At 56.3% G+C, this 23245-nt stretch overlaps 2 protein-coding genes across 15 annotated transcripts in view; one reads left to right on the top strand and one right to left on the bottom strand.

Annotated features, from left to right (window-relative positions):
• The window catches only part of INCA1 (inhibitor of CDK, cyclin A1 interacting protein 1), a 7323-nt gene extending 5688 nt beyond the window's left edge, over positions 1 to 1635 (bottom strand). The window contains exon 1 of one of the 5 annotated variants that reach the window (XM_008534853.2): positions 1510 to 1635. In XM_008534853.2, coding sequence (XP_008533075.1) covers positions 1510 to 1525 — 16 coding nt within the window. In that variant the 5' untranslated portion in view covers positions 1526 to 1635. Of the gene's footprint in view, positions 1 to 383; positions 564 to 614; positions 936 to 1509 lie in introns of those variants that run through there. The other 4 variants (XM_008534854.2, XM_070563216.1, XM_008534856.2 and 1 more) reach the window with 4 other exon arrangements.
• Positions 840 to 23245, top strand: KIF1C (kinesin family member 1C). 10 transcript variants are annotated; one of them, XM_070563194.1, is made up of 25 exons: positions 888 to 1056; positions 1217 to 1332; positions 1601 to 1672; positions 2775 to 2895; positions 3144 to 3276; positions 3696 to 3772; positions 4143 to 4322; positions 4983 to 5048; positions 5452 to 5630; positions 5716 to 5827; positions 6261 to 6338; positions 6498 to 6563; positions 6653 to 6728; positions 7229 to 7307; positions 7506 to 7651; positions 8652 to 8821; positions 8986 to 9065; positions 9197 to 9272; positions 14095 to 14174; positions 15055 to 15149; positions 18008 to 18091; positions 18509 to 18695; positions 18843 to 18915; positions 19568 to 20182; positions 22002 to 23245. In XM_070563194.1, the coding sequence occupies exons 5-25, from the start codon at positions 3171 to 3173 to the stop codon at positions 22683 to 22685; spliced, it is 3309 nt and encodes a 1102-aa protein (XP_070419295.1). In that variant the 5' UTR covers positions 888 to 1056; positions 1217 to 1332; positions 1601 to 1672; positions 2775 to 2895; positions 3144 to 3170; the 3' UTR covers positions 22686 to 23245. The 10 variants fall into 10 exon arrangements, with proteins under 10 accessions (XP_070419292.1, XP_070419293.1, XP_070419302.1 ...); XM_070563200.1 differs by having other exon boundaries at positions 931 to 1056; positions 2789 to 2895; XM_070563195.1 differs by having other exon boundaries at positions 931 to 1056; positions 1552 to 1672.

Genomic DNA, 23245 nt, shown 5'->3' with positions numbered 1-23245 from the left:
TGAGGAGCTGAAGGGCCAGGCTGGGCAGAGCCCGGGGGTGGTGGGGGCGGCAGCCATGCCTTGAGGGAGAGGCCAGGCCTGAGGGGGCAGAGGGGACCCCTGGCAGGTGGACTGGGAAGGGGCCAGGCCTTCGGGAGCAGCCAAGCCTGAGGGCATAACTGGGGCCTGAGGAGTCGATGTGGCCCCCGGGTGGCCGGCCCATGCCTGACGGGACAGGCTGGGTCTGGAGGGGAGGCCTGGGCCCGAGGGGCCACCCAGGCCTGCGGGAGTGGTTGGGCCTGAGGCGGCGGCTTGGGCAGGCCGGGACGGCAGAGCTTGAGGGCCAGGCAGGGACAGAGCGCCCGGGTGGCTGTGCCGCCGCTGACCGCACTTGGCCACAGCACCTGAGGCAGCTGCGCGGCGAATTCTAGAACCATACGCCGGCCGGGGACGAGGAGAGGCGATGACTGGAGCTGAGGGAGGAGCCGGCCGGCGCCTCGCGCCTCGGGGCGGGAGCTGGGCGGAACCGCCTCCTGGGCGGGGCCATAGGGGAGGCCCCGCCCCCTGGGCGCGCCTCCGACGGCGGCGACGTCCGCGGGTCCGGGGCCTGGGTCCCCTCCAGGGCCCGCCCCCACCTTTCCCGGCTCCTCAGGCGGCCGTAATCCTCCGAGTCCTGGCGTCCTGCTCGCCCTTCTGCTTCCGCAACTCGGTTCTCTCGTCCCCTCCCGGTGGGCCCCACAGTCCCGTTGGCATTGCCCCTTTAACCGGATTAGTCTGGGTTGCTCCAGGGCCCTTCCCCGGACGGTGCGCGCCCGCCCGCCCGCGTGCGCGCGCCCGCCGGTCCCCCGCCCCTCGCTCCCGCCCCAGCTCGCGCTGCCCGGGCGGGCGCCGGCCGCTGGCGCCGCTGCTGCTGCCGCCCCCGGGGCGCGAGTCCGCCGCCCGCCGCCCGGGGACCCGGCGAGGGGCGGGGGCAGCCCCGATCCGGCCCCGGATCTCTCCCGCTCGCGTCTCACGCTTCCCGGAAAGTTTGTCCCTTTGCGCTCTGCCGAGCGGCTCGGGGAGCCCCTCCGCGACGAGGTGAGAGCTGGGGGAGAAGGGGGGGTGAGGGAGGGGACGCCCGCGGAGGAATGTGCCGGGCTGCCGGGCGGGGAGCCGGGGTCCCCGTTTGCACGACCCGGCGGGGGCCGGCTGGCCGCGAGAGCCGGGATCATGTGCTGTTTGTCCCGCGGAGGCGCAGAGAGGTGCCAGGCCCGGGGCGGCCGTCGGCTGGCTGGTCAGGAGGACAGGGTCCGCATGGCCGCCCAGAGAGGCCGGGCCGGGCGCCTGTGTGAGAACTGCGGGCTGGCGATGCAGGTAGCCCGAGGCCCCCTTTCGGGTCGGTCGGCCCCACCCCAGGCCCGGCTCCTCCTGTACCCCACTGCTCCTTTACACTGCACCAGCCGACCCCTGTACCTATTCCTTAGTCTTTTACCCGGCTATCCCTCAGCCGTGCCACCCCATTCCCTGCCCCATTAGCCCCAACGGCGTCACCATTGCGTGTCCCCATCAGTGTCTCTTCCCTCCCCTGGTCAGGGTCTACGGGTCAGGGCTGTCCTTCCTGAGACAGCCTCTGTGATTTCAGCTACTCCCTTCCTGTCCTGGGACAGACCAGCTCTCTCACCCCTCCCACGCCCTGCCCAGGAAGGCTGGTGAGGTGAGGCCCGGCATGACGGGGGTTTGAGGTCCTTTGGGGCCACAGAAAGGGGCCCAGCATCCCTGATCCCTCTTCCCAATTCTCCACCCTGCTGTCCGTGGGCGTGGGCTGCTCAGCCTCTCCTCCCAGGGTGTGGGCACCCGATCACCCACATTCCTGGGCTCCAGCCTGGCACCTTCCCCAGGGCAGTAGACGCCATAGCACTAGCCCCAGGCTGGGGCTGGGACCTGCCTGCTTCTTTTCCCTTCTCTCCCCTTTCACGGAGATCCCTGTGCTATCCTCCCTTCCCACAAAGACAGGTATTCTGGATCCCTCAACAGAGGAGCCCTGGGGTTGGTATGAGGGATGCAGGATGACCCCACCCTCCCCTGCCCATTGTCCTAGATCCTGAGGAGGAAGTGCTGGGGGCTGGGCAAGGGGTTTGGGGCCCGCAGGCAGGCCCTTTGGAGCTCAGTCCTGGGCTATATCTCCAGCCCTTGGACTTTGCCCATCAGCAATCCTTCCCTCTGTGTGGAGGTTATGAGTCCTAGGTGGGAACTGGTTTCTACTTCTCCCTGGCTGACTCTCTGGGGGAACTTGAGGGCAGGTTTTATGTTTGGGGTTTTCTCTCCTCTCGTTTCTCTTCTGGGCTCCTGATTTGTGCTTTTGCCCCAGAACTCACCTTCCTGCCTGTTTAGCATTTCTGTTTGCTCTCCTCTATGTTTCTCCTATTTTCCTCCTCCCATTATATCCTTCATAGGGTGACCTCAATCCTGCCTTCTCTCTTGTGTCTCTCATTTTCATGGTGTCTCTGACTTTCTGCCCCACCGCTCCCCCCTTCCTGCCACCCTCAGTGTCTCTGCCCATGTGTCCCTCTCTGAATTGCCCTCTGTCCAGTTTCTCTCTGTCTTCTCTATCTGAACGTTCAGTACGCTTGCGAGTGACGAGGAATAAAAATATCACCGTCCCTGCCCTTGGATTCACATTGCATTCGGCCACTCCAGAGGGACAGCCACCCTTACCTTTCCTAACGTTACCCCCTACTCCTTGCCCTCCCGTTGCGGAACCCAGACACACCTCTGGAGCCACAGGTGCCTCCTAACCACTCTTCCCCCACAACCAGGGTTTTCCCCACAGCCCCAGCTGCCGTGGCCAGGCCCCAAGTGTAGGATGGGGCTCCTCCTACGAGGGCCGGTGGCAGCCAGAACTGATACAGCCCCCCTGGTCTGGGGCCAGGACGCCAGGTAACTCTGGGGTGACGGCCCAGGTCCCTGTGAACTGGGATATGACTGGGGAGAGAGGCAGGAACACCCTCGGGAGTCCCTGAGGAGAGTGACACTTGGGAGGAAGGCCAGGGGAACTGGAACTGGGTCCTTGAGGGGCTGGGTAGCTGGGGAAGGGAGATGGAGACACTGCTTCCTGAGAGAAGCTAGGAGGCAATGTCTGGGTCCTCTCAGGGGCTCTGACCACCTCTTCTGTTTCTGTCCTCCAGCTGAGGAGGGTGGGAGTATCTGGAGCCATGGCTGGTGCCTCGGTGAAAGTGGCGGTGAGGGTTCGGCCCTTCAACGCTCGTGAGACCAGCCAGGATGCCAAGTGTGTGGTCAGCATGCAAGGCAGCACCACCTGTGAGTGAGTCCCAGGGGCTTTGCTGGGCACAAGTGGGGCAGGCTGGGCCCACCACGCAGGCCAGTCCTGCTGGGCCGAACCCAGAGGAGGGTTGAGCTGGGTGCAGAGCAGGTGCTAGTTGTAAGGGCGGGGGCTGGGGCAGGCTGGCCTTTCCATGTTCCCAGTCCCTGGGAGGGGGAATGTTGGCCTGGAGCCCTCCGTTGCCCAATCCAGGGAGGCAGCCCGGTGGGGGGCGGGTCCTGGGAAGCCAAAATTAGCTTTGGTAGCTAGAGGGGGTGGGGAATATTAAAGGGGAGAGATGAACTAGGACAGAGGTGGGGAGTGGGATGCCTGGATTCCAGGGGCTTGGAGGGAGAGGGCAGAGGTTGGGAATACCTCACCTTGGCCTTCCTTCCTTTGCTCTCTCCTGCCCCCTCAGCCATCATCAATCCCAAACAGAGCAAGGATGCCCCCAAAAGCTTCACCTTCGACTACTCCTACTGGTCACACACTTCGGTGAGGTTGTTGGGCTAGGGGGAGAGCTAAGCAATTAGGGACAGGGGATTTAGGTCGTGGGGAGGAGGCATTGCTGGGAAATCAGACCACCAGGGCATGGGTTGGGAGAACCAGGACTCCTGGGTGGGGGTGGGTAGGACCCATAGGTTGTGACTGGGACCAGGATGGGGGAAACAGAATCCCTTAGGATAATCAGCACAGGCAAGAAACTGGCTAGGATCCTCAGGGGTGATTAGGACCATGATGGGGATGGGGGCACACAGGACATTTGCGTAGTCATCTGTGTTGGGGGCAAGATTCTTGGGACCTAGACATTAAGGACAAGTCATCTAGGGCTCCTGCTGTCTTTTTCTGCCTCCCTTTCACCTAGGCCGAGGACCCTCAGTTTGCATCTCAGCAACAGGTGTATCGGGACATTGGAGAGGAGATGCTGCTCCATGCCTTTGAAGGCTACAACGTGTGCATCTTTGCCTATGGGCAGACCGGGGCTGGGAAATCCTACACCATGATGGGGCGGCAGGAGCCGGGGCAGCAGGGCATCGTGCCCCAGGTACATGCTGGGCCCTGGCAGGGCAGCCAGGGCAGGAGCATCTTCAGCTGCCCCTGTGGAGGAAGGCCAGGGGTCTAAGGGTTATGGAGCATAGACCTGGCTTTCTGGGGCTGTTAGTGACAGGGAATGTGATGGGGGAGAGGGATTGGCTGCAACCTGGATATCTAGGCTCTCTGGGGAGGGGGTCTTTGCCCTCGTCAGAGGCAACAAGGCTCAGTGAGAAGAGCCAAAGCTTTGGCATCAGAGAGCCCTGGGTTTGAACCCTGCTTCTGTCGCTTACTACTGTTTTCTCTTGTCTTGTAGTTATTCGTGAGTGTAGTTCTGTAGGCTTGTGTATAGTAGGCAACGTGTTGACTATAGAAAAATTCTAGGATAACTGAGAGTTGACCATAATTTTCTCTGACTGCGCAGCATGGTGGCCTTGCACACAGGCTCTGGAGTCAGGATGCTTGGGTTTGCATCCTGGCTCACCGAATACTAGCCTATGACTCTGGGAAAGTGTGACCTTCTCTGAGATTGTTTTCCTGTCTGTAAAATGGGAATGATCCCTCCCTCAGAGCTGTGGTAAGGGTTAAACAGGGTCACCTGAGACAGGGCTTGGCCTGGTGCTGGGTGCCACAGGTGCGATGTGAACAGCAGCTTCTCTGTGTCCCCCTCCAGCTCTGTGAGGACCTCTTCTCTCGTGTTAGTAAGAACCAGAGTGCTCAGCTATCCTATTCTGTGGAGGTAAGCCCAGGTCTTAGTAGGGGCCTGAGAGGGGGCACGGTGTTCCCAGGGCAGGGAAGGGGAGAGCAGAGTAATTAAGACCAAGGGCATTCTCAAGTCAGACACCCAGGGATCTATTCCTGGCTCTGCCGATTACTAACTGTGGCTTTGAGTGGATGATTTCATCTCTCATCTGCTGAGTATGTTCATCTGTGAAATGATAATGATCGGATCCCTCCTGGGGTTATTGCAAGGATCAGTGAGCTCACATATGCAAAATGCTTAGTAGTGTGTGTGGGACACAGTACATACTCTGTGTACATTAGCTGAGCTTACCTGTGTCATATCCAGGAGAGTTCAGGGTAAATTTCATCGTTGCTGTTATTGCTGGCTTTGTCACTTCTTATTTGCTTCTCCCACTCAGGTGAGCTATATGGAGATCTATTGTGAGCGGGTACGAGACCTCTTGAACCCCAAGAGTCGGGGCTCTCTGCGTGTCCGGGAGCACCCCATCCTGGGCCCCTATGTGCAGGACCTGTCTAAATTGGCTGTGACCTCTTATGCAGACATTGCTGACCTCATGGACTGTGGAAATAAGGCGCGGTGAGGCAGGCTGATGGAGTGGAGGGCAGGGAGCCAGGGTTAGGAAGGTGAGGGGCAGGACCCAGTGACCACTCCGTCCCCACAGGACCGTGGCTGCCACCAACATGAACGAGACCAGCAGCCGTTCCCATGCCGTCTTCACCATTGTCTTCACACAGCGCTGCCACGACCAGCTCACTGGGCTGGACTCGGAGAAGGTGGGACACCCCTCCCATCCCTACCTGGTAACAGGGACAACGATGTGATGAAAGGACCTTGTGTCCTCCCTCCCCACCCTTGTTGGGTTGAGTGCCTCTTCTGCTTTCACAGCCCCCTCTGCTTTCCCCGTCAGAATAGGGTGGTACAGTCTCCTGTGTGCTCGTTGGCAAATTACTAGATTTCTCAGGGCAGGGCTTGGATCCCACTGGGTCCCTTCTCCCAGCACATAGTGGGCGTATCAGTATCTGTAAATGAACAAATGAATGAGTAACCAACCTCTTGCTGTTCCATTTCCTCCTGTTGCCTTCATTCTTTCCCTCCTGGCTTTCTCCTCCCTTGCCAACTGCCCATTCCTTTGCTGGGTGTTCTCCCGATTTGCCTGCCCCACCCCTACCGACCCCAGTCATCTCCTGCCTATTTCCTCTGACCCAGGTTAGTAAGATCAGTTTGGTGGACCTTGCTGGGAGTGAGCGGGCCGACTCCTCGGGGGCCCGGGGCATGCGCCTCAAGGTGAGGGGGCTTAGGAGGGATGGACGGGGACAGTGTTGGGGGCTGTGTGTGGTGGACTCTGATGGTAACCTGGGAATCTCACTGCAGGGAGGTGGAAGGGGAGGTGGATTGGAGTGGGAGAGGAGGACCTCATTCCCCATGTTCCTCATACCTTTCCAGGAAGGCGCCAACATCAATAAGTCCCTGACTACTCTAGGGAAGGTGATCTCGGCCCTTGCGGATATGGTGAGACCTGGGGCGTGAAGAGAAGGGGCTTTGGGAAAGGGGACAAGGGGGTGACCCGCCCTGATCCCCTGGCCTCATTTGTCCCCCAGCAATCGAAGAAGCGGAAGTCGGATTTTATCCCTTACAGGGACTCTGTGCTCACCTGGCTGCTCAAGGAGAATTTAGGTGAGGGCTCCTTCTTTCTCTCTCTCTGCTGGCCCGGCCACTATCTCACTGCCCCCCTTTGATATGTTTGACAGATCCACTTGCCACTCCTAGAATCTCAAATCCCTCAGTTGTCCATTGGCTTTCACCTTGACCCAGGGAACATCCTTTGAAGATGTTCTGATACTACGATCAAGGCCACAGCCTCCCTGCCAAGCCAAGGGCCTCACTGACCTGGCTACCCGTAGCCGCTCTCTGACCCCACACCCACTGCTGACTTTATTCTCTTCCCACTGTTCTCTGACTGTCCACAGATGTCTCATGTCTCCCTGACCTCACCCTGCCTCCCTCTTGACCACTAGCTTTCTTGGTTAGCTCTATAACTCCTAACTTCACCCTACCTCAAACAGTGACCCTATCAGACCTCTGCCTGGGCACTGAAGTCCCCCTCACCCCGTGATGCAGCGTGACTTTACTCAGGACCCAGCCCAGCGCAAGCTTTCCCCTCTGTCCACTCATAGGTGGGAACTCACGCACGGCAATGATTGCGGCCCTGAGCCCCGCGGACATCAATTACGAGGAGACCCTCAGCACCCTCAGGTGGGCCTTCAGCTCTGGCAAGGTGGGGCAGCATACGAAAAGTGCAGAGCTCAGGCTGGAAGCTCAGAACCCTAGAGACAGGGTCGATCCTCAACTCCCCAGTATTTTAAAACCTGGGAGGGGAAGAGGGAAACAGGCAGCAGAGCAAGGTCATCTGCATCTGGGCCTCACCAGTCCCCATCCCCCCCCTCACCCCAGGTATGCCGACCGCACCAAGCAGATCCGCTGCAACGCCATCATCAACGAGGACCCTAATGCCCGGCTGATCCGGGAGCTGCAGGAGGAGGTGGCTCGGCTCCGGGAACTGCTGATGGCTCAGGGGCTCTCAGCCTCCGCTCTGGGAGGTAGGGCTCCAGGGGAGGGGGAGCTCATGGATGCCCCTTGGCCTGCCTCATCCCTCCTTGTTTTTCTTTGCCCAGTCCTGGGGCCAGGGTGGGACCACTGACCACAAAGCATTTCATGTGCTTGGTGACATGGATATAGATTTGGGGAGGGGACATATCACGCCTTCAGGTGTTCAGAGCTGGGAGGGACTGATTCTCCCGGGGAGAGTCAGGATTCAGAGAGCTTGACAGGCTCCCAGGACTACTAAATGGCAGGAGCAGGAGTGAATGGCAAGTCCTGCATTTGTGGTTCAAACAGTAAATCATTTAAGAATAGGCTGCTGGGCCACCTGCCTTGACAGAAGTTCTTGTGAAACATCAGGGATTTAGTTGACCATAAGCTTAACAAGAGTCAATAGTGGAATGGTTTCTAAAATGCAGTGCTCGGTCTCAGTAATAGGAAACAGCATCTGTATTAGAGGATGTGTAATTTATGTTGACTGCATCGGTGTGGACTCCACATTCAGTCTTGGGGTCCATCCCATTGAGGACAGTCAGGGTGCTGAGCGGCACTGTAGCGGGATAAGGGTGTCAGTTCTTGGGAAGAGAAGGATAAGGTTGACATGATGTTCGCCTTCCCACATTTGAAGGGTAGTCTTGCAGAAGGAAAAGCAGTGGAGTTGCTCTTATTCTGGAGGGCAGAACTAAAAACAGTGGCATACGTGACGTGTGGCAGATTTCAACTCAACCCGGCTAAGAACTTTCTGATGATTCGAGTCATCTAACAATGGAAGGAACTGGCTGCCTTGTTCAGTGATGAGCTCTCCGTTCCTGGAGGGGAACAAGCAGAGGCTGGGAGCCCATTTGTCAAGGCTGCAGTAGGCGGGCTCCCTGTTTGGTGGAGGTTGACCGGATATCTTCTGAAGTCCTTACAGGCTGGTCTTCTGTGAGGCCTTCTCTATGTCTCTGACCAGTTCCATCTTTTCTTAGCTTCGTTCTTTGACTCTCTTCTCCCTTCCAGGCCTGAAGGTGGATGAGGGGAGTCCTGGAGGTGCTCTGCCAGCTATATCATCTCCCCCTGCCCCAGCTTCGCCCTCATCTCCACCTGCACACAATGGGGAGCTGGAGCCGTCGTTCTCCCCCAATGCTGAGCCCCAGATTGGGCCTGAGGAGGCCATGGAGAGGCTGCAGGTAGGAAGCTGGAGCTGGCAAGGGTGGGAGTCTAGGGGCTGCTTGGGAGTTTAATTCTCCAAAACCAGGGTCAAAGAGGAAGAAGGAATCCTAGGAGCAGTGTGGCCCCCATGGTAGGTGCTTGTCCCAGACTGTCCTGACCCGTGCCTGTCTTGTGCCTCCAGGAGACAGAGAAGATTATAGCTGAGCTGAACGAGACCTGGGAGGAGAAGCTACGCAAAACGGAAGCCCTGAGGATGGAGAGGTGTGAAGGGCAGGGTGTGACAGCTGGAGCCCTGGGAGGAGTGGGGGTGGGGAGAGAAGGTCAGGCCCTACTGGGAAGGAGTTCGTGGGTAGCGAGGATAAGACCAACATTTGCCTCTCCTTTGCCCACAGAGAAGCATTGCTGGCTGAGATGGGGGTGGCTGTCCGGGAGGATGGGGGAACCGTGGGCGTCTTCTCTCCCAAGAAGGTGAGTGGGCAGTCCGGTGAGGAGGTCTAGGGAGGCCTAGGAGACTGGATGCTTAGAGAAGAGGTTTGGGGGCGGCAGGGTAATGAGTTCTAACTCTGATCTCTGAGATCTCTGAATTGTCCCTCCGTCACCTGTGTCCTCACTCCTACCACCTCGTCTCTGTGTTGTCCACCATCCCTGCCTTCTCCCTCCATCTGACAGTCAGCCAGAGAGGCATGTGCTTATTAGGTGCCTGTGGCCAGGGGCTCTAGGGACCACAGAAGGATGACAGGGTCCCTGCCCTCTGGGAGATTTCAAGAGCTGCTTGGAATCTAGGGATTTACAAACATAACCTTACACATGTGTGTATGCAAGTTCATGCATAGAATTTATCTCCGAATTCATAAGAAACTGGTTATGGCGCTTACCCTGAGATGAGGGAGAGGACCTGGGAGGGTGGAGGTTGTTTGGGATAGTGACTTACTCACTGTATACTTTTCTGTATCGTTTGAAATTTTGTACCCTGTGTATGTGTTACCTATTCAAAAAAGTAACTGAAGACATTTTTGAAAGGATAACTTGGAAAGACAAGACTGTAAAGGGAATCGGAGAGGAGTAAACACTAAACTCTAAGATGTTGATTGTAAACGCAGCGAGAGTTTTAAAGATAGAAGCATCAGTACAGCCTGGGGATGTGTGGACACTGGTTTCCTGGAGAAGGTGGTTTGGAAAGTGGAGCCCGAAAGATGGATGGGATTTGGGTGGTAGAGAGGAGCAGGGAGGACACTAGGCTAAGCAGCCACAGGGTGGTGTCGGCCGAGTGGGGCACACCAGTGCCTGTCACGTGCCTGCTGTCTAGTAGGTTCTCAGTAAATCTTTGCTGAGAGGAAGAAAGGAAGGAAGCAGGGCAGGAGCGATCAGGCTCAGTCAGAGGCCGGAATGGTATTCACAATCTTCAACAACCAGCACGGCACAGGGGCAAACCAGTCAGAATGGCTGCCAGCTGTAGATAGCCAGCCCAGCTGTACTGGTGCATACTGATGACGGATGATGTGGAGGCCAGTCTGAGTAAAGCAGGAACTTCCAGTCCCACTGGGGAGCCAGCCATGCCTGTCTGGTCCATCGTTCAGAGCACAATAGGATCAGGCCCTAAATCAGACGCACTGTGCTCAGAGCCAGACAGGGGCTGCCTGGAAGAGGTGGTGGGTTATTGGAAGGAAGCCCATCTTGATTTCATGAGGTCAGGGCGGTCTGGGAGACTGAGCAAGCAGGGATCATTGAACAGGGATCCAAGAAGAGGAGAATTTGTCTTGCTTGACCTGAGGTGCAGCCAGGGAGTGACAGAGGACAGAGCTGTGGGTGGTGACTGAGGGCAGCAGGCCAGGCCAAGGGGCCTGGTCCAGAGCTGGGCACCCAGGGCTTTGGGGTCCTTCTGAGGGCTGCATCTGGGATGAGGGGCTACACGTGGCTCTCAGTGTGGCTTGTAGCCGCCTTGGGGTGCTGTGTACCTGAGGAGCTTCCACCACAGTTGCAGGGTTGGAGAAAGGGTAGAAAGGGGTGGAGACACTGAGGGGGGCGATGTTTCTTTCCTGGAGGGTTTTACTCTGCACAGGGATGCCACCTGCTAAAGCCTGGGGACCAACGGGAGGGGGGTTTTGTTTTGTTTTTAATTGTTCTTGTAAAGGTAATATACACTAGAGAGAACCTGCACGTAGTACCGAGAGGTGTGCACGGTGGGAAGGCAGTCTCCTTCCTTCCTATCCTCAAGCCCCCTGCCCAGAGGCAAGCCCTAGTATCAATTCCTGATGTGTTCTTTGAGAGGTAGCCTGTGCACGTACAGGCGTGTGTTGTGTGTAATTATCCACTCATGCACACACACGTAGCCCCTCTTTGCAGTAGTGGTTCTATACCTGGCACTTTACTTTTTCATTTAACAATGTATCAGAGTTCTGTCCTTTTTCAGTCAGAACATTCCATCGTGTAGATGTGGGATAATTTATTTAACCAACTTCCTACTGATGGACATTTAGGTTGTTTCCCATTCTTTGATACTGTAAACAGTGTTACAACAGATCATCTTATAAATAGGTCTGTTATCTGTAGAACAGATTCCCAGAAGTGGAGATTTGGGGTCAAATGGTAGCCATGTGAAATTTTGATCTATTTCCCCAAAGTGCCCTCCAAAGATCATAACCATGCCACTGTCTCCCCGAGAGCAACACACAAGAGAGCCTCTGTTCCCTCAGCCTCTTCAACTTGGGATCTTTGCCAATCTGACGGGTGAGAAGGTGTCTTAGGGTAGTTGACTTTTGCACTCTCTCGAGGTGGTGAGGATGAACATACTCTCATGTGTTGAAAAGGCGTGTGTCTTTCAGAAGGGAGAGCTGCTCAGCTCAGTGGAGGGAAATGGGTTTGCTGGGGGTGGCTCCAACCTGGGAGTGGTCGAGTGGGGAATTGGGTCCTAGGGGAGAAGCTACAATTTGTCTTGGAGAGAGCCATAGCCTTAGGGGAAGCCCCCTCTTTCTGGGACCCCCCCATCACCAGGCCTAAGAACTTCTTAAATTGGTGGTTTTCAAACCCGAGTCAGACTTGTTCCACAGGGGCTGAGGTGGGGAGTGGGGCAGGACCGGACTCTGGGTCCCCCACCCCCAGCCTCGGCCTGAGCGGCTCCCTGCTTATCTGCTTGACGTATGAGGCTTCTAGGTAAGGTTTCATCTGCACAAAGGGATCCAAGGCTGAACAAAGATTGAAAAGCACTGCCCTAAATCGTGTCCCCTCTCCCGAGGGATAGATCGCTTTCTGCTTCCAGAGCCCATCAGTGTTTGCTGTTCCCAGAGCAGGCCTGACACTGCAGTGTAGGGAGGGGCAGAACGTCCCCGGGGGAGAGGAAGTGTTGCAGCAGAGACCATTGGGGGCCCTGGGTGGAGGAGCAGACACACTGGTACGCATCCTATCCACCGTGGACGCAGCCTTGGGCTCTCTGTTCAAGGGGCTCCCAAAGAAATGTGGGGCCTTGACTGCTGGCTGTGTTCACCTACACCTTGTGCTATCCTGCCTCCGGGCGTTCAAACTCCTCTTTTCACCTGGAATGCTCTTCCTTCTGCATGTCCACATCCTCCTCATCCTCAGAAACCAGTTCCCGTGCTGCCCATTCTGTGAAGTCCTCCTGAGCTCTCGAAGTTCTTCGCTTTATTCACCTTCGCGTGTGAGCCCCTCCCAGGATGTGATGGCGCTCAACTCCCTGGGAACAAATGAATGAACAGATGAATAAGCAAAGTGGGAGCATGGAAAGAGCAGAAACTCTACTACGAGACATCCATTTCCCACTTGTAGTGGTGTTTCCACGCCAAGTCTTATCTCCACAAATTGACTCTAATTTCCTTACTGATGGGTTTGATTCATCTCTGAGTCCTGCCCACCACCTCACCAGGGTCTTGCTCATAGAAAGCCCATGGTAAATCCTTGTAGAACAGAAGAAGGGGATCTTGTGTTCAGGTGGAAGGCTTAGGAAAGCTTCCTGGAAGAAGTGGCATTTGAGCTAGACCGTGAGGGACAGGGAGGAAGTGGATGACTTTGACAGGTGGAGGTAGGGCTGGGAGGGAGGCTGTTCCAGGTGAGGCAACATGGGAAGCAGCTCACAAGGGTGGTCAGGGGTGCAGGAGGCCTCTTCTGGAGTGAGTGCTCAGTGGTCCACTGGACGGGAGCACGGAAGGGGAGAGGGCTTGGAGAAGTGAGCTGGGGCCCTGACATGGAGGAGGCCCAGGGCTACCAGTGTAAAAAGAGGCTCAAGTCAGGCGGGCATAGGGTGCCAGCTAGAGAGGTCTGAGTGGAGAAGGGTGATGCGAGACCATAGTGTGGTGTGAGCGGGAAGCTGGGAGACATGGAGATGGTGAGAAGTGAGCGGGCCTATGGTGGGGGGGTGGGGCATCAGATGGTAGGGAGGGCGATTTCCCTGGGCTGGGCAGCCAGTGGCGTGAGGGGTGTAGAGGGATCAGGGCTTGTATGCTGCCCAGAGTTACATGCCTGGAGAGGGCGGGGGTCTAGTAAGAGAAACAAGTCAGGAAAAGGTGCTTTGGGGGACGGAACAGCTGGGGTTTCAGTGCGGAGCAGCATGATGATGAGCCAGGTGTGAGGGACAGATTCGGTTGGGGAGTTCTTGGCAGGGCCGGCGCCAGGCAGCTGCTACAGCAGCGACCCTGGTCCGAAGCGAAGGGGCAAAGCCTGGGGGCGAGCAGTGGCTGGGAAAGAATGGGCAGTCTGCTGTGAGAAACGGGTCTGTCTGTCTTATTTGCTTTCGAATTGAACTGACCCTTTTTATTTTTAATTATAATTATAAAAGTAATCTGTGTTCCTAAGAAATTCAGGCTGGAGTAAGACATGGGAAGTACCAGTTCCCCAACCCAGTCCCCTCTTGTACTGTCCAGAAGTCGCAAGATGCATTTTAAAGGAAGACGTAATGAGACCTGGGGACGGAAGGAAGACAGGGAAAGCAGAGGCGAGGGCAGGTGGATTCTAAGGTTTCTGGTTGCGGAGGCTGGGGGTTGAGGTGCCTCTGAAGAAATGGGGCCTTGGGAAGGGTTGCTGACCTGGGAGCGGGTAGGTGGGTGGGGGCAGTTTTGTAGGCCCCTTGTGTGTGAGGAGGGGGTGGGTCAAGCTGTCCTGAAGGTGGTTGGTGTGAGTGCGAGTGAGGAGGGTGGGAGAGTTCTCCAGGTGAGGGGCGCAGGCAGCAGGCAGCGCTAGAACCCAGAGGGATGTCTTCTGAAGCTCCTGCCTCCCTTCCTCCTTCCGGCACCCTCCAGCCGCCTCTCGAGATCCCTCCCTGACCACTCCCCTCCCCCCTCAGACTCCCCACCTGGTGAACCTGAACGAAGACCCCCTGATGTCTGAATGTCTCCTCTACCACATCAAAGATGGCGTGACCAGGTAGCGTTTATTCAGTGGCCTGTGGGGCAGCCTCTCCTTTCGGGGTGTGGTTGCAAAGGCACGGCCACCCTGATGACTCCCTTTCCTGGTGACCTCACTGGAGACACCCCAGACCTCAGGACAGCTGCCTCCGCAGCCCTGCTCACTGTCCGGGCTTCCTGAGAAGTTGCTGAGCCTGCCTGCTCAGCGGCCGTCCTGCCTCCATCCACCTCTTTGGTAGGAGTGAGTCGCCTCCTGAGACCGGACTGACCAGTGCTTGTGGGGATAGCTCCTGGGGCAGGAGATGGGCAGGAAGCTTAGACCACCGCAGTCTTAGGCCCTGGCACCATGGCTGTGGCATGCCTTGGTAGGACCCTCCCTTGGGGGAGGAGAAGGGAAACATGGCCCTGGCCCCATGTTGTTGGGGGGCGGGTGGCTTCACTCACTGATGCTAATGAACCCCTGGAACTCAGTGCCTCTGAGGTCGCCTCTGGAATTAAAGGGGTGAGGGTGCCCCTTCCTCCCCTACCACAAGCATTCATAGCTGTCCTTGGTGATCCTCATGGCTAGGGAGGGTGATCAGCTGAAGGATGGGTGGGAGGGAGGACCATGGCTGAAGGTGCCCATTTCACTCCAGGTTCCCTTTTTCCCTTTGCTATGTAATGCAGTAGGTGAGGACATGGGCTGTGGGGTCACGCAGATCTGGGCGCAAATCCCAGCTTCACCACTGTCAGGCTGTGTGACCCTGGGCAAGTTCCTTTACCTTCCTGAGCCTCCACTTCCTCATCTGTGAAATGGGAATAATTATGCTTGGCTCACTGAATTGGATGAACCTGTGTTCAGAAGAGGCTTGGTGAATGTCTGGCACATGCTCAGAAAATGTTGGCCATTGCTTCCCCAGGGTCGGCCAGGTAGATGTGGACATCAAGCTGACCGGGCAGTTCATTCGGGAGCAACACTGTCTGTTCCGGAGCATCCCTCAGCCAGATGGAGAAGGTAATGGCTGAGAGGGTGAGAGTGGAGCGGCCACTGCGTACAGTCGCACCCCACACACTGAATACAGAGGCCTGGGTCGGGCACTGAGAGTGTGGCCATATAAGGGGGCCTGTGTCCTCACCCTCAGAGGGACGTCGAGCTTATAGTAAGCAGTGGGGGAACATCCAGGGCCCAGCAATGTGCGCCCGCCCTGAGAGTGCAGACCGGTGCAATGCACAGGGAATGGCCGGGGTCCCCAAGGCAGAAACAGAACACTGGCCAGAGAGGAGATCTCATCTTCTTGATTTTTTAGCTTCCTATAGCACTCTGGTCATTTTTTATGAAAACCTGTGTTTGTTTCAGTGGGATATCTGAGTTTGTCTCTGGAAAACCTGCTTCTGTCCAGCTATGACTGCAAAGGTTTCTGGGAGTTAATTGGCCGATGTATCCCTCTGGTTCCAGAACTTTCAGATTTTTAGCTCTTATGTGGCCACAGCAGCAAAAGCTTTCAGGCATCCCGAGCCCTAAGGGTGAAAGTGGTAGCCTGTCTGACGGATCAGAACGATACTCATGCAGTTCAGGCTGTGTTTTGAGGTCACCATTTCCTTCTGGTTCAGTCATTTTCTAAAAGTGGAGTGATTTGGGTTCAATTAAGCCCAAGCGAAGTTGAGCTCTGGGAGACAAGTTGGGGAGGGAGCAAGACATGTTACCCCTGAGCCCTCCATCAGCTTGGGCCTGCGTAGTGGGTCTCAGAGACCTGGAAGGAGCGCCTCGCGTGATGCCTTCAGGGGACTAGGAGATGGGGCGTGGCCAGCACATCCTTAAAAATAAGAAGGACACTATCATGTGGCTTACAGCTCAGGTTTAAGACACGCTCATTGGGCTGTCAATTGGTTCAGGGTCGGCAGGGTAACGCAGTCATTCTGGTCTGGTTCAAGTCCCCAGTGGCAGCAGACGCTTCCGGCATTGCGGGCTGCAAGCCGTTGAATCAGTGCAGCCCACTGAGTTATTGCTGAGTTCCTGTTCTGCGGTTACCTCAAGCCGTGTGCTGGGGTGACACCAAAACCATACAAGGCCCGTGGAGCGAGCCCACCCTCGGGAGCTCAGCGTATGTTGGGGACATGACAGACAGGCACTAAGTGGTTACCTCGCAGTAAAAACAGCCAATGATCCTGTGCCCCGAAGGGAGGGGGCTTTTATAAAGGTTTGGGCCTCTGTTCTTATGGCAGATTTAAGAGTCAACCAAAGGCAGGCAGAGAGGAGGCGGGCAGCATGGACAAAGCTGTGGACGTGGAATAATAGTTATTACTTACTGACCATCTGCTTTGTGCCTTGCGTTTTCTCACGCAGCCCATGGGCAGGGGAACTGGGGCTCTCAAGGATAGGGAATTCGCCCAAGACCGCACAGCTGGAAGATGGCAGGACGGGACGGGAATGCAGCATGGCAGGCGCCAGGGCTGTGCTCTGAGTGCAGATCCTGTGGGCTCATGGACATGGAGAAGGCTGCCCTGGCCAGGCTGGAGCAAATCATCCCCTCGCCTGGCCCCATTTCCCTCCATGACACCTGTCCCTCTGACTTTAGATTACCTGCTGATTTACTTGTTTATTGTCTGCCTTACCAGCTGGAGGTGAGCTCTATGAGAGCAGGGGTTTTGGGTTTTGTCCCCACTGTATTTCCAGGACCTAAAATAGTGCCTGGCATATAGTAGGGGGGTGCGATATATTTGTGGAATGAACAAAGGAATTTGGGGGTATGGTGGAAAATAAGGATGGGTATAGACTGGGACCCATTACAGCCACCCTGTCCTCTTGTCTGCCACCTTCTTCCGTTTCTGTCCTGGACACACAGTGATGCCTTACCTCTGTCTGTCTTCTTTCTCTTCTCCATCATTTCTGCCCCCTTGAAATCCGAGGATCCCTTCAGGCATTGACTCGGAAGTTACCACTTTCCCGTACTCATTTCCAGTCCTCTGCCCCTAAGCTGAGTCCCTCTCTGCTTGCTTTGTACTCCCACAGCGTCAGTAGTCCCATCTTTTCCTTATGTTACAATTCATGCTGGTTTCTTTATTACTTTTCGTATAAATAATAATTCCCTTTTGCATATTTCTTTATTTGAGCCTTTCAACCATTCTGTAAAGAAAGCCTTCAATATCCCATTTTGTAGAAGCTCACAGAAGTTGGGTGACTTCCTCAGAGTCCTCAGCTAAGGAGTCGCAGAACTTTTTGGATACAGGGGTCCCTCTGTGACAAAGGGGCACCACTCCTTGCAAGCAGGGAGCTGCCTTGTGTATCTTGGTGTCCCAGCGAGCAACAGGCTCTTCGATTTGTACACAAGCCAGAGGAGCACCTTGGTAGATGCTTGAATTGGGTTAACTTTGTCTTGTCCTGTGGAGACAGTGATCTGTTGCTGTGGCTTGAGAAGATTAATCAGTCAGGTGGCAGCTTGCAAGATGCGTTGGACAGAAGTGGGCTAGGAGCCTGCTGGAGAAATGCAGGCCTGGGCAGGGGTAATGTTAGTGGGAAAGGAAGGAATGGACATCTGGAAGGCAGACATGACAGGGCCTGCTGACCTGTTGGACAGGAGAAAGGAAGCCCTCTGAGAATTACTGATTTGCTAAGCCCCTCCTGGGAAGGGTGGTCAGGGGCGAGTAGGGAGTCCCTGCAGAGGCTCCTATTGTAGCCGGGGCTCTAACCCTCCTTCTGCTCTTCCTTCCTGTGCTGCCTGCCACCAGAGGGGCCATGGCACCCCGACAGGTACTGGGGGGTGGGACTGGGGCTGCATGTCTGTTTTTGGGGGGTAATGCAAGATGGGAATCTGTGACCATAATCCGCCTTCCCCCAAGGTCTAATCGCTCCCCTTTCTGTCTCCCTCTGCTCAGTGGTGGTCACCCTGGAGCCTTGTGAAGGAGCCGAGACCTATGTCAATGGGAAGCTTGTGACTGAGCCACTGGTGCTGAAGTCAGGTAGAGGAAGGGTGCAAAGTGAGGGTTCTGGGACATGGCTGTATGTAGGAAGTCCTGGGGCAGAGCTTTCTCGGGGAATCCTGGGGCAGGACCCAGCAATAAATAGGAAACAGCATGGGAATATGAAGAAGGAAGTGGGAAGTGAAGATGAAGGAGTCAGGTTCTGGTTTCTCTTGCTGCCCAGGGAAACAGGAAGAGGCTGCAAAGCTTCCCCACTTCCCTCTGGCTGTCAGGGATGGGGTAGTTCCTGGGGTCAGTGGGGGAGCCTCAGCTCTGACTGCCCTCAGACTTGGGGTGATGGGAGAGATGGTATCGGGGCCTCTGGCACTTGTGGGCAAGGCCCTGTACGCCTTGGTCATGGGGATGAGTTTGCTGCTATGGGGGAGCGAGTCCACTTTTCCCTCCTCCCATCTCCAGGGAATAGGATTGTGATGGGCAAGAACCACGTTTTCCGCTTCAATCACCCGGAGCAGGCACGGCTGGAACGGGAGCGAGGGGTCCCCCCACCCCCAGGACCGCCTTCTGAGCCCGTCGACTGGAACTTTGCCCAGAAGGAACTGCTGGAGCAGCAAGGCATTGACATCAAGCTGGAGATGGAGAAGAGGTATGAAGAGAGGTGTTCACCACCCGGGCCCTCTTGGCCGTCCCTCCCGGGCCCCCCAGTCACTAGCACCCTCCTACTGTCAGACATCCCACTGAGGTGGCTCCAGAACCCCACACAGCTCTTCCTTCCCTCCCTATCCGATCCTAGGCTGCAGGATCTGGAGAATCAGTACCGGAAAGAAAAGGAGGAGGCTGATCTGCTCCTGGAGCAGCAGCGACTGGTGAGGGGTTGGCCGGGGGCCACGCAGAGGTGGGAGATGGGCTGGCGGGCACATGAGCAGCAAGGCCGGTAGTGCTGCAGCCTAACTCTGCTTTTGGTTTACTCTGTCTGAGCCAGAGTGGGGAGTGGGCATGGGGATGAGGGGTAGAGGTGGGTTCTGGGAGGAGACAGTTAGGAGAGAAATGTGGCTCGGGGAGGAAACTATATGTAGCGAACTACACTTCCTCCCGGTTGACCAGGGCTTCCCAGACTCCCGTTGATCCTGTGCTAGCTTTATGCATTTTACTGTATCCAAGTGCCACCTATATTATTGTTTACTTAAGATTGTTCTGTAAGTGGACTTACTTTTAAATCCTTACCCTCATCCTGAGCAATGATAATGGATACACGAAAGCTAGACTTGATCCAGCTACAGCTAATGTTTACCCATCACTCTCTGTGCCAGCCACTGATCCACACACTCGGCGGACGTTAATCCTCCACATGTATCTGTGAGGGAGATGCTGCTGTTATTTCCGTTGTGTAGACGAGCAGAGGTTGAGCAGTCCACCCAAGGGTGCGCAGTTCTGACGGTTGTTTCTGGTGTCGTTGGGACCTGTGGATTCTGGGATATCCTTACCCTCTCCGTGTCCTCTCTGTCTCTCTGGCCTCAGTATGCGGACTCTGACAGTGGGGACGACTCCGACAAGCGCTCCTGTGAAGAGAGCTGGCGGCTCATCTCGTCCTTGCGGGAGCAGTTGCCCCCCACCACGGTCCAGACCATCGTCAAGCGCTGCGGCCTGCCCAGCAGTGGCAAGCGCAGGGCCCCTCGCCGGGTGTATCAGATCCCCCAGCGTCGGCGGCTGCAGGGCAAAGACCCACGCTGGGCCACCATGGCTGACCTGAAGATGCAGGCAGTAAAGGAGATCTGCTATGAGGTGGCCCTGGCCGACTTCCGCCACGGGCGGGCAGAGATCGAGGCCCTGGCCGCCCTCAAGATGCGGGAGCTGTGTCGCACCTATGGCAAGCCGGAGGGGCCCGGAGATGCCTGGAGGGCCGTGGCCCGGGATGTCTGGGACACGGTGGGCGAAGAGGAAGGCAGTGGAAGTGGAAGTGGTGGTGGCGAGGAGGGAGCCCGAGGGGCGGAAGTGGAGGACCTCCGGGCTCACATCGACAAGCTGACGGGGATTCTGCAGGAGGTGAAGCTGCAGAACAGCAGCAAGGATCGCGAGCTGCAGGCCCTGAGGGACCGCATGCTCCGCATGGAGAGGGTCATCCCGCTGACCCAGGTAGGGAGGGCCCTGGCCCCAGCTTCCTCGCTCTTCTCCCCTCCTTCAGTTCTTCTCTTTAGGAATCAACCTCCCGCTGCAGATTCCAACCTCCTCCCCCCTTCCTTTAAAAAATTGTGTTGAGCTATAACACAGCTTTTCTCAGGGTAGTTTAGTTTGTGAATCACCAGGGCACCAGCTGAAAATGCAGATTCCTGGGTTCCCCAGGCCTATTGAACAGTGTCTTTGGGGATGAATCTGCGTTTATAAGAAGTACCAGCTGTTTCTGAAGTACAGTAAAGTTTGAGCACCACTGATAGAAAGTGCACAATTCTTTTTTTTGAGGAAGATTAGCCCTGAGCTAACTACCGCCAGTCCTCCTCTTTTTTGCTGAGGAAGACTGGCCCTGAGCTAACATCCGTGCCCATCTTCCTCTACTGTATACGTGGGACGCCTACCACAGCATGGCTTTTGCCAAGGGGTGCCATGTCTGCACCCGGGATCCTAACCGGCGAATCCTGGGCCGCTGAAGTGGAATGTGTACACTTAACTGCTGTGCCACCGGGCCAGCCCCTAAAGTGCACAATTCTTAAGTCCCTGCTTGATGACTGTTCACTCACATGTACACTCTTATAACCACCCTTCTCCCAGGGGTGACAGTTGGCTCTCTGGTAGCCTCTGTGCTGAGCGCTTCTCCTGCATCACCTCATTTCATCCTCGCAGTAACCCTGCAAGTGGCACTGTTATCGCCGATGTCTGTTTTGCATGTATTCACTCAACAAGTAAATATTTGAATGCCTACTGTGTGCCAGGTATTGTGCTGGCCACTGGGGTTACTTACAACAGACAAAATTTCTGCTCTGTTGCACCTTGCCTTCTACTGGGGGATGACTGTCTGCCTTCACAACACCACCTCATGGTTATTGAGGGCTTACCTCCCAATGCAGCTCCCCTCGCTCTTTCCACTCCATCCCTTGCTGTTCTTCAACTTCCTGGGCAAGTTCCTGCCTCGGGGCCTTTGCACCTGCTGGTCCCGCTGCCTAGAATGCTTTTCCCCCTGATAGCCTCATAGCCTCACTTCCTTCAGGTGTTTCCTACAATGATAACTTCTTAGTGAGTCCCTTTGTATCCATTCATTGCAGCCACCTTCACCCCAGCCTCCTATTCTTCTTCCTTGCTCTGTTCTTCTCCATCTGAATGCATATATTTATATGAATTGTGTTATATAATATATCCTATATATATAAAATATATACACTTACATGTAATATGAATAATGTATATTAAGTAATATAAATATATACACTCATATTTAACTTGTTATTGAAGTATAATATATGTACCATACTATGTATTTTTCTTACTCATTTATCAGCTGTCTCACCCCACTGAAATAATGCAGGTATTTTTCTTCCCTCTTTGTTGACTGCTGTATCCCCAGGGCACGTCATTTATTCAGCGTCGTTTACTGAGTGCCTACTATGCGCCGGGCACTGTTCTAAATACTTTACATGGTTTAGTTCATGTAATTCTTACAACCACCCTGTGCAGGAGGTACCTTTATTATTGACATCATCTTACACATGAGGAGACTGAGGCACAGAGAGGTTACAAGCCAGAGGTCCAGACCACACAGACGGGAAGTGGCAGACCAGGATGGAGCCCAGAGCACCTGGCTCCTGAGCCTGTGCTCCTAAACCGCTGTTCTAGCTTCCTTATCTCCAGGCCCCTCTGGGGGTCCCTTGACATCCAGCTGCTTCTGACTTCTGGATCCGCGCGTGCTCAGGACTCTGCTCTCCTCATGTCTCTTCTCCTTTTCTCTCACCCCTCTCCCTCCCAGGATCATGAGGATGAGAATGAAGAAGCCAGTGATGCCACCTGGGCCACGCCCCAAGGGTCAGAGGCAGGAGAGGAGGAGGCCCCCAGTGACCGCACGCCCTCAGCCCGGCCCCCCTCGCCACCCCTGTCGAGCTGGGAGCGGGTGTCACGGCTGATGGAGGAGGACCCTGCCTTCCGTCGTGGCCGCCTTCGCTGGCTCAAGCAGGAGCAGTTGCGGCTCCAGGGACTGCAGGGCGCTGGGGGCCGCGGCGGGGGGCTGCGCAGGCCCCCAGCCCGCTTTGTGCCCCCTCACGACTGCAAGCTGCGCTTCCCCTTCAAGAGCAACCCCCAGCACCGGGAGTCCTGGCCAGGGATGGGGGGCGGGGAGGCCCCAGCTCCACCCCAACCCCCTGAGGAGGCCACCCCCCCTCCGGCCACCCCTGCCCGCAGGCCCCCAAGTCCCCGCAGGTCCCACCGTCCCCGCAGGAACTCCCTGGACGGAGGGGGCCGATCCCGGGGAGGGGGTTCCACGCAGCCCGAAGCCCAGCACTTCCAACCCAAAAAGCACAACTATTATCCCCAGCAGCCCCAACCGTACCCAGCGCAGCGGCCCCCAGGGCCCCGCTACCCCCCATACACTACTCCCCCGCGAATGAGACGGCAGCGCTCGGCCCCTGACCTCAAGGAGAGTGGGGCGGCTGTGTGAATCCCACACCCTGGGCAGAGGGCCTGGCAGGCCCCTTGCTGGGAGGAGTGAAGCCGCCGGAGATGCTGCTTCCCCAGGAGCCCTGGGGCAGGGAGGCCCTAGAGATGAGAGAGAAGGTCCGAGTAGGTGATAGAAGATGTGGGAGTGACTGGGCCGGAGGCTGGAGGAAGGAAGAGGGCACGGAGTTGCCAGGAGCAAACCAAAGTGAAGGAAGAGAGATGGGAAGCTGCCTCGGGGCCGCCCCTTGCAGAGGGGGGGTCCCCACAAACGCTGCTATGGGTGGGGTGGGGGGCTGGGGGGGCTGCGTAGCCAGTGTTTGACTTTCTTTTCAAGTGGGGGCAAAGGGGAGAGAACCTAGAGTGAGGTGAGTTCTCTTCCCTGGCCCCTGTCTGTCTGTCTGTCTGTGGTGGGTTTCTGTTTCCAGGGAGGTGTGGTGGGATCATAAGTCATTCCCCTCCCCTTCCAGGCCTCCTGCTATATTTGGGGGACCTGTCTGGTTTCTGGTTTGGCTGGGCTCCCATGAGGATGTGGGACCCTTTAATAAAGGATAGCAAACAGAG

Source organism: Equus przewalskii, chromosome 10 (genome assembly GCF_037783145.1).
Source record: "Equus przewalskii isolate Varuska chromosome 10, EquPr2, whole genome shotgun sequence".
NCBI classification, from domain to species: Eukaryota; Metazoa; Chordata; class Mammalia; order Perissodactyla; family Equidae; genus Equus; species Equus przewalskii.
This window is presented reverse-complemented; position numbering and strand designations above follow the sequence as displayed.

What these genes read in the sequence shown, in the direction of transcription:
- KIF1C (XM_070563191.1), top strand. Translation starts at nt 3,171, where the DNA reads ATGGCTGGTGCCTCGGTGAAAGTGGCGGTGAGGGTTCGGCCCTTCAAC. An exon ending in GCTGCTCAAGGAGAATTTAG is followed by an intron (nt 6,729 to 7,228) that starts GTGAGGGCTCCT and finishes GTCCACTCATAG; the next exon opens with GTGGGAACTCACGCACGGCA. An exon ending in ATCAAAGATGGCGTGACCAG is followed by an intron (nt 14,175 to 15,054) that starts GTAGCGTTTATT and finishes TTGCTTCCCCAG; the next exon opens with GGTCGGCCAGGTAGATGTGG.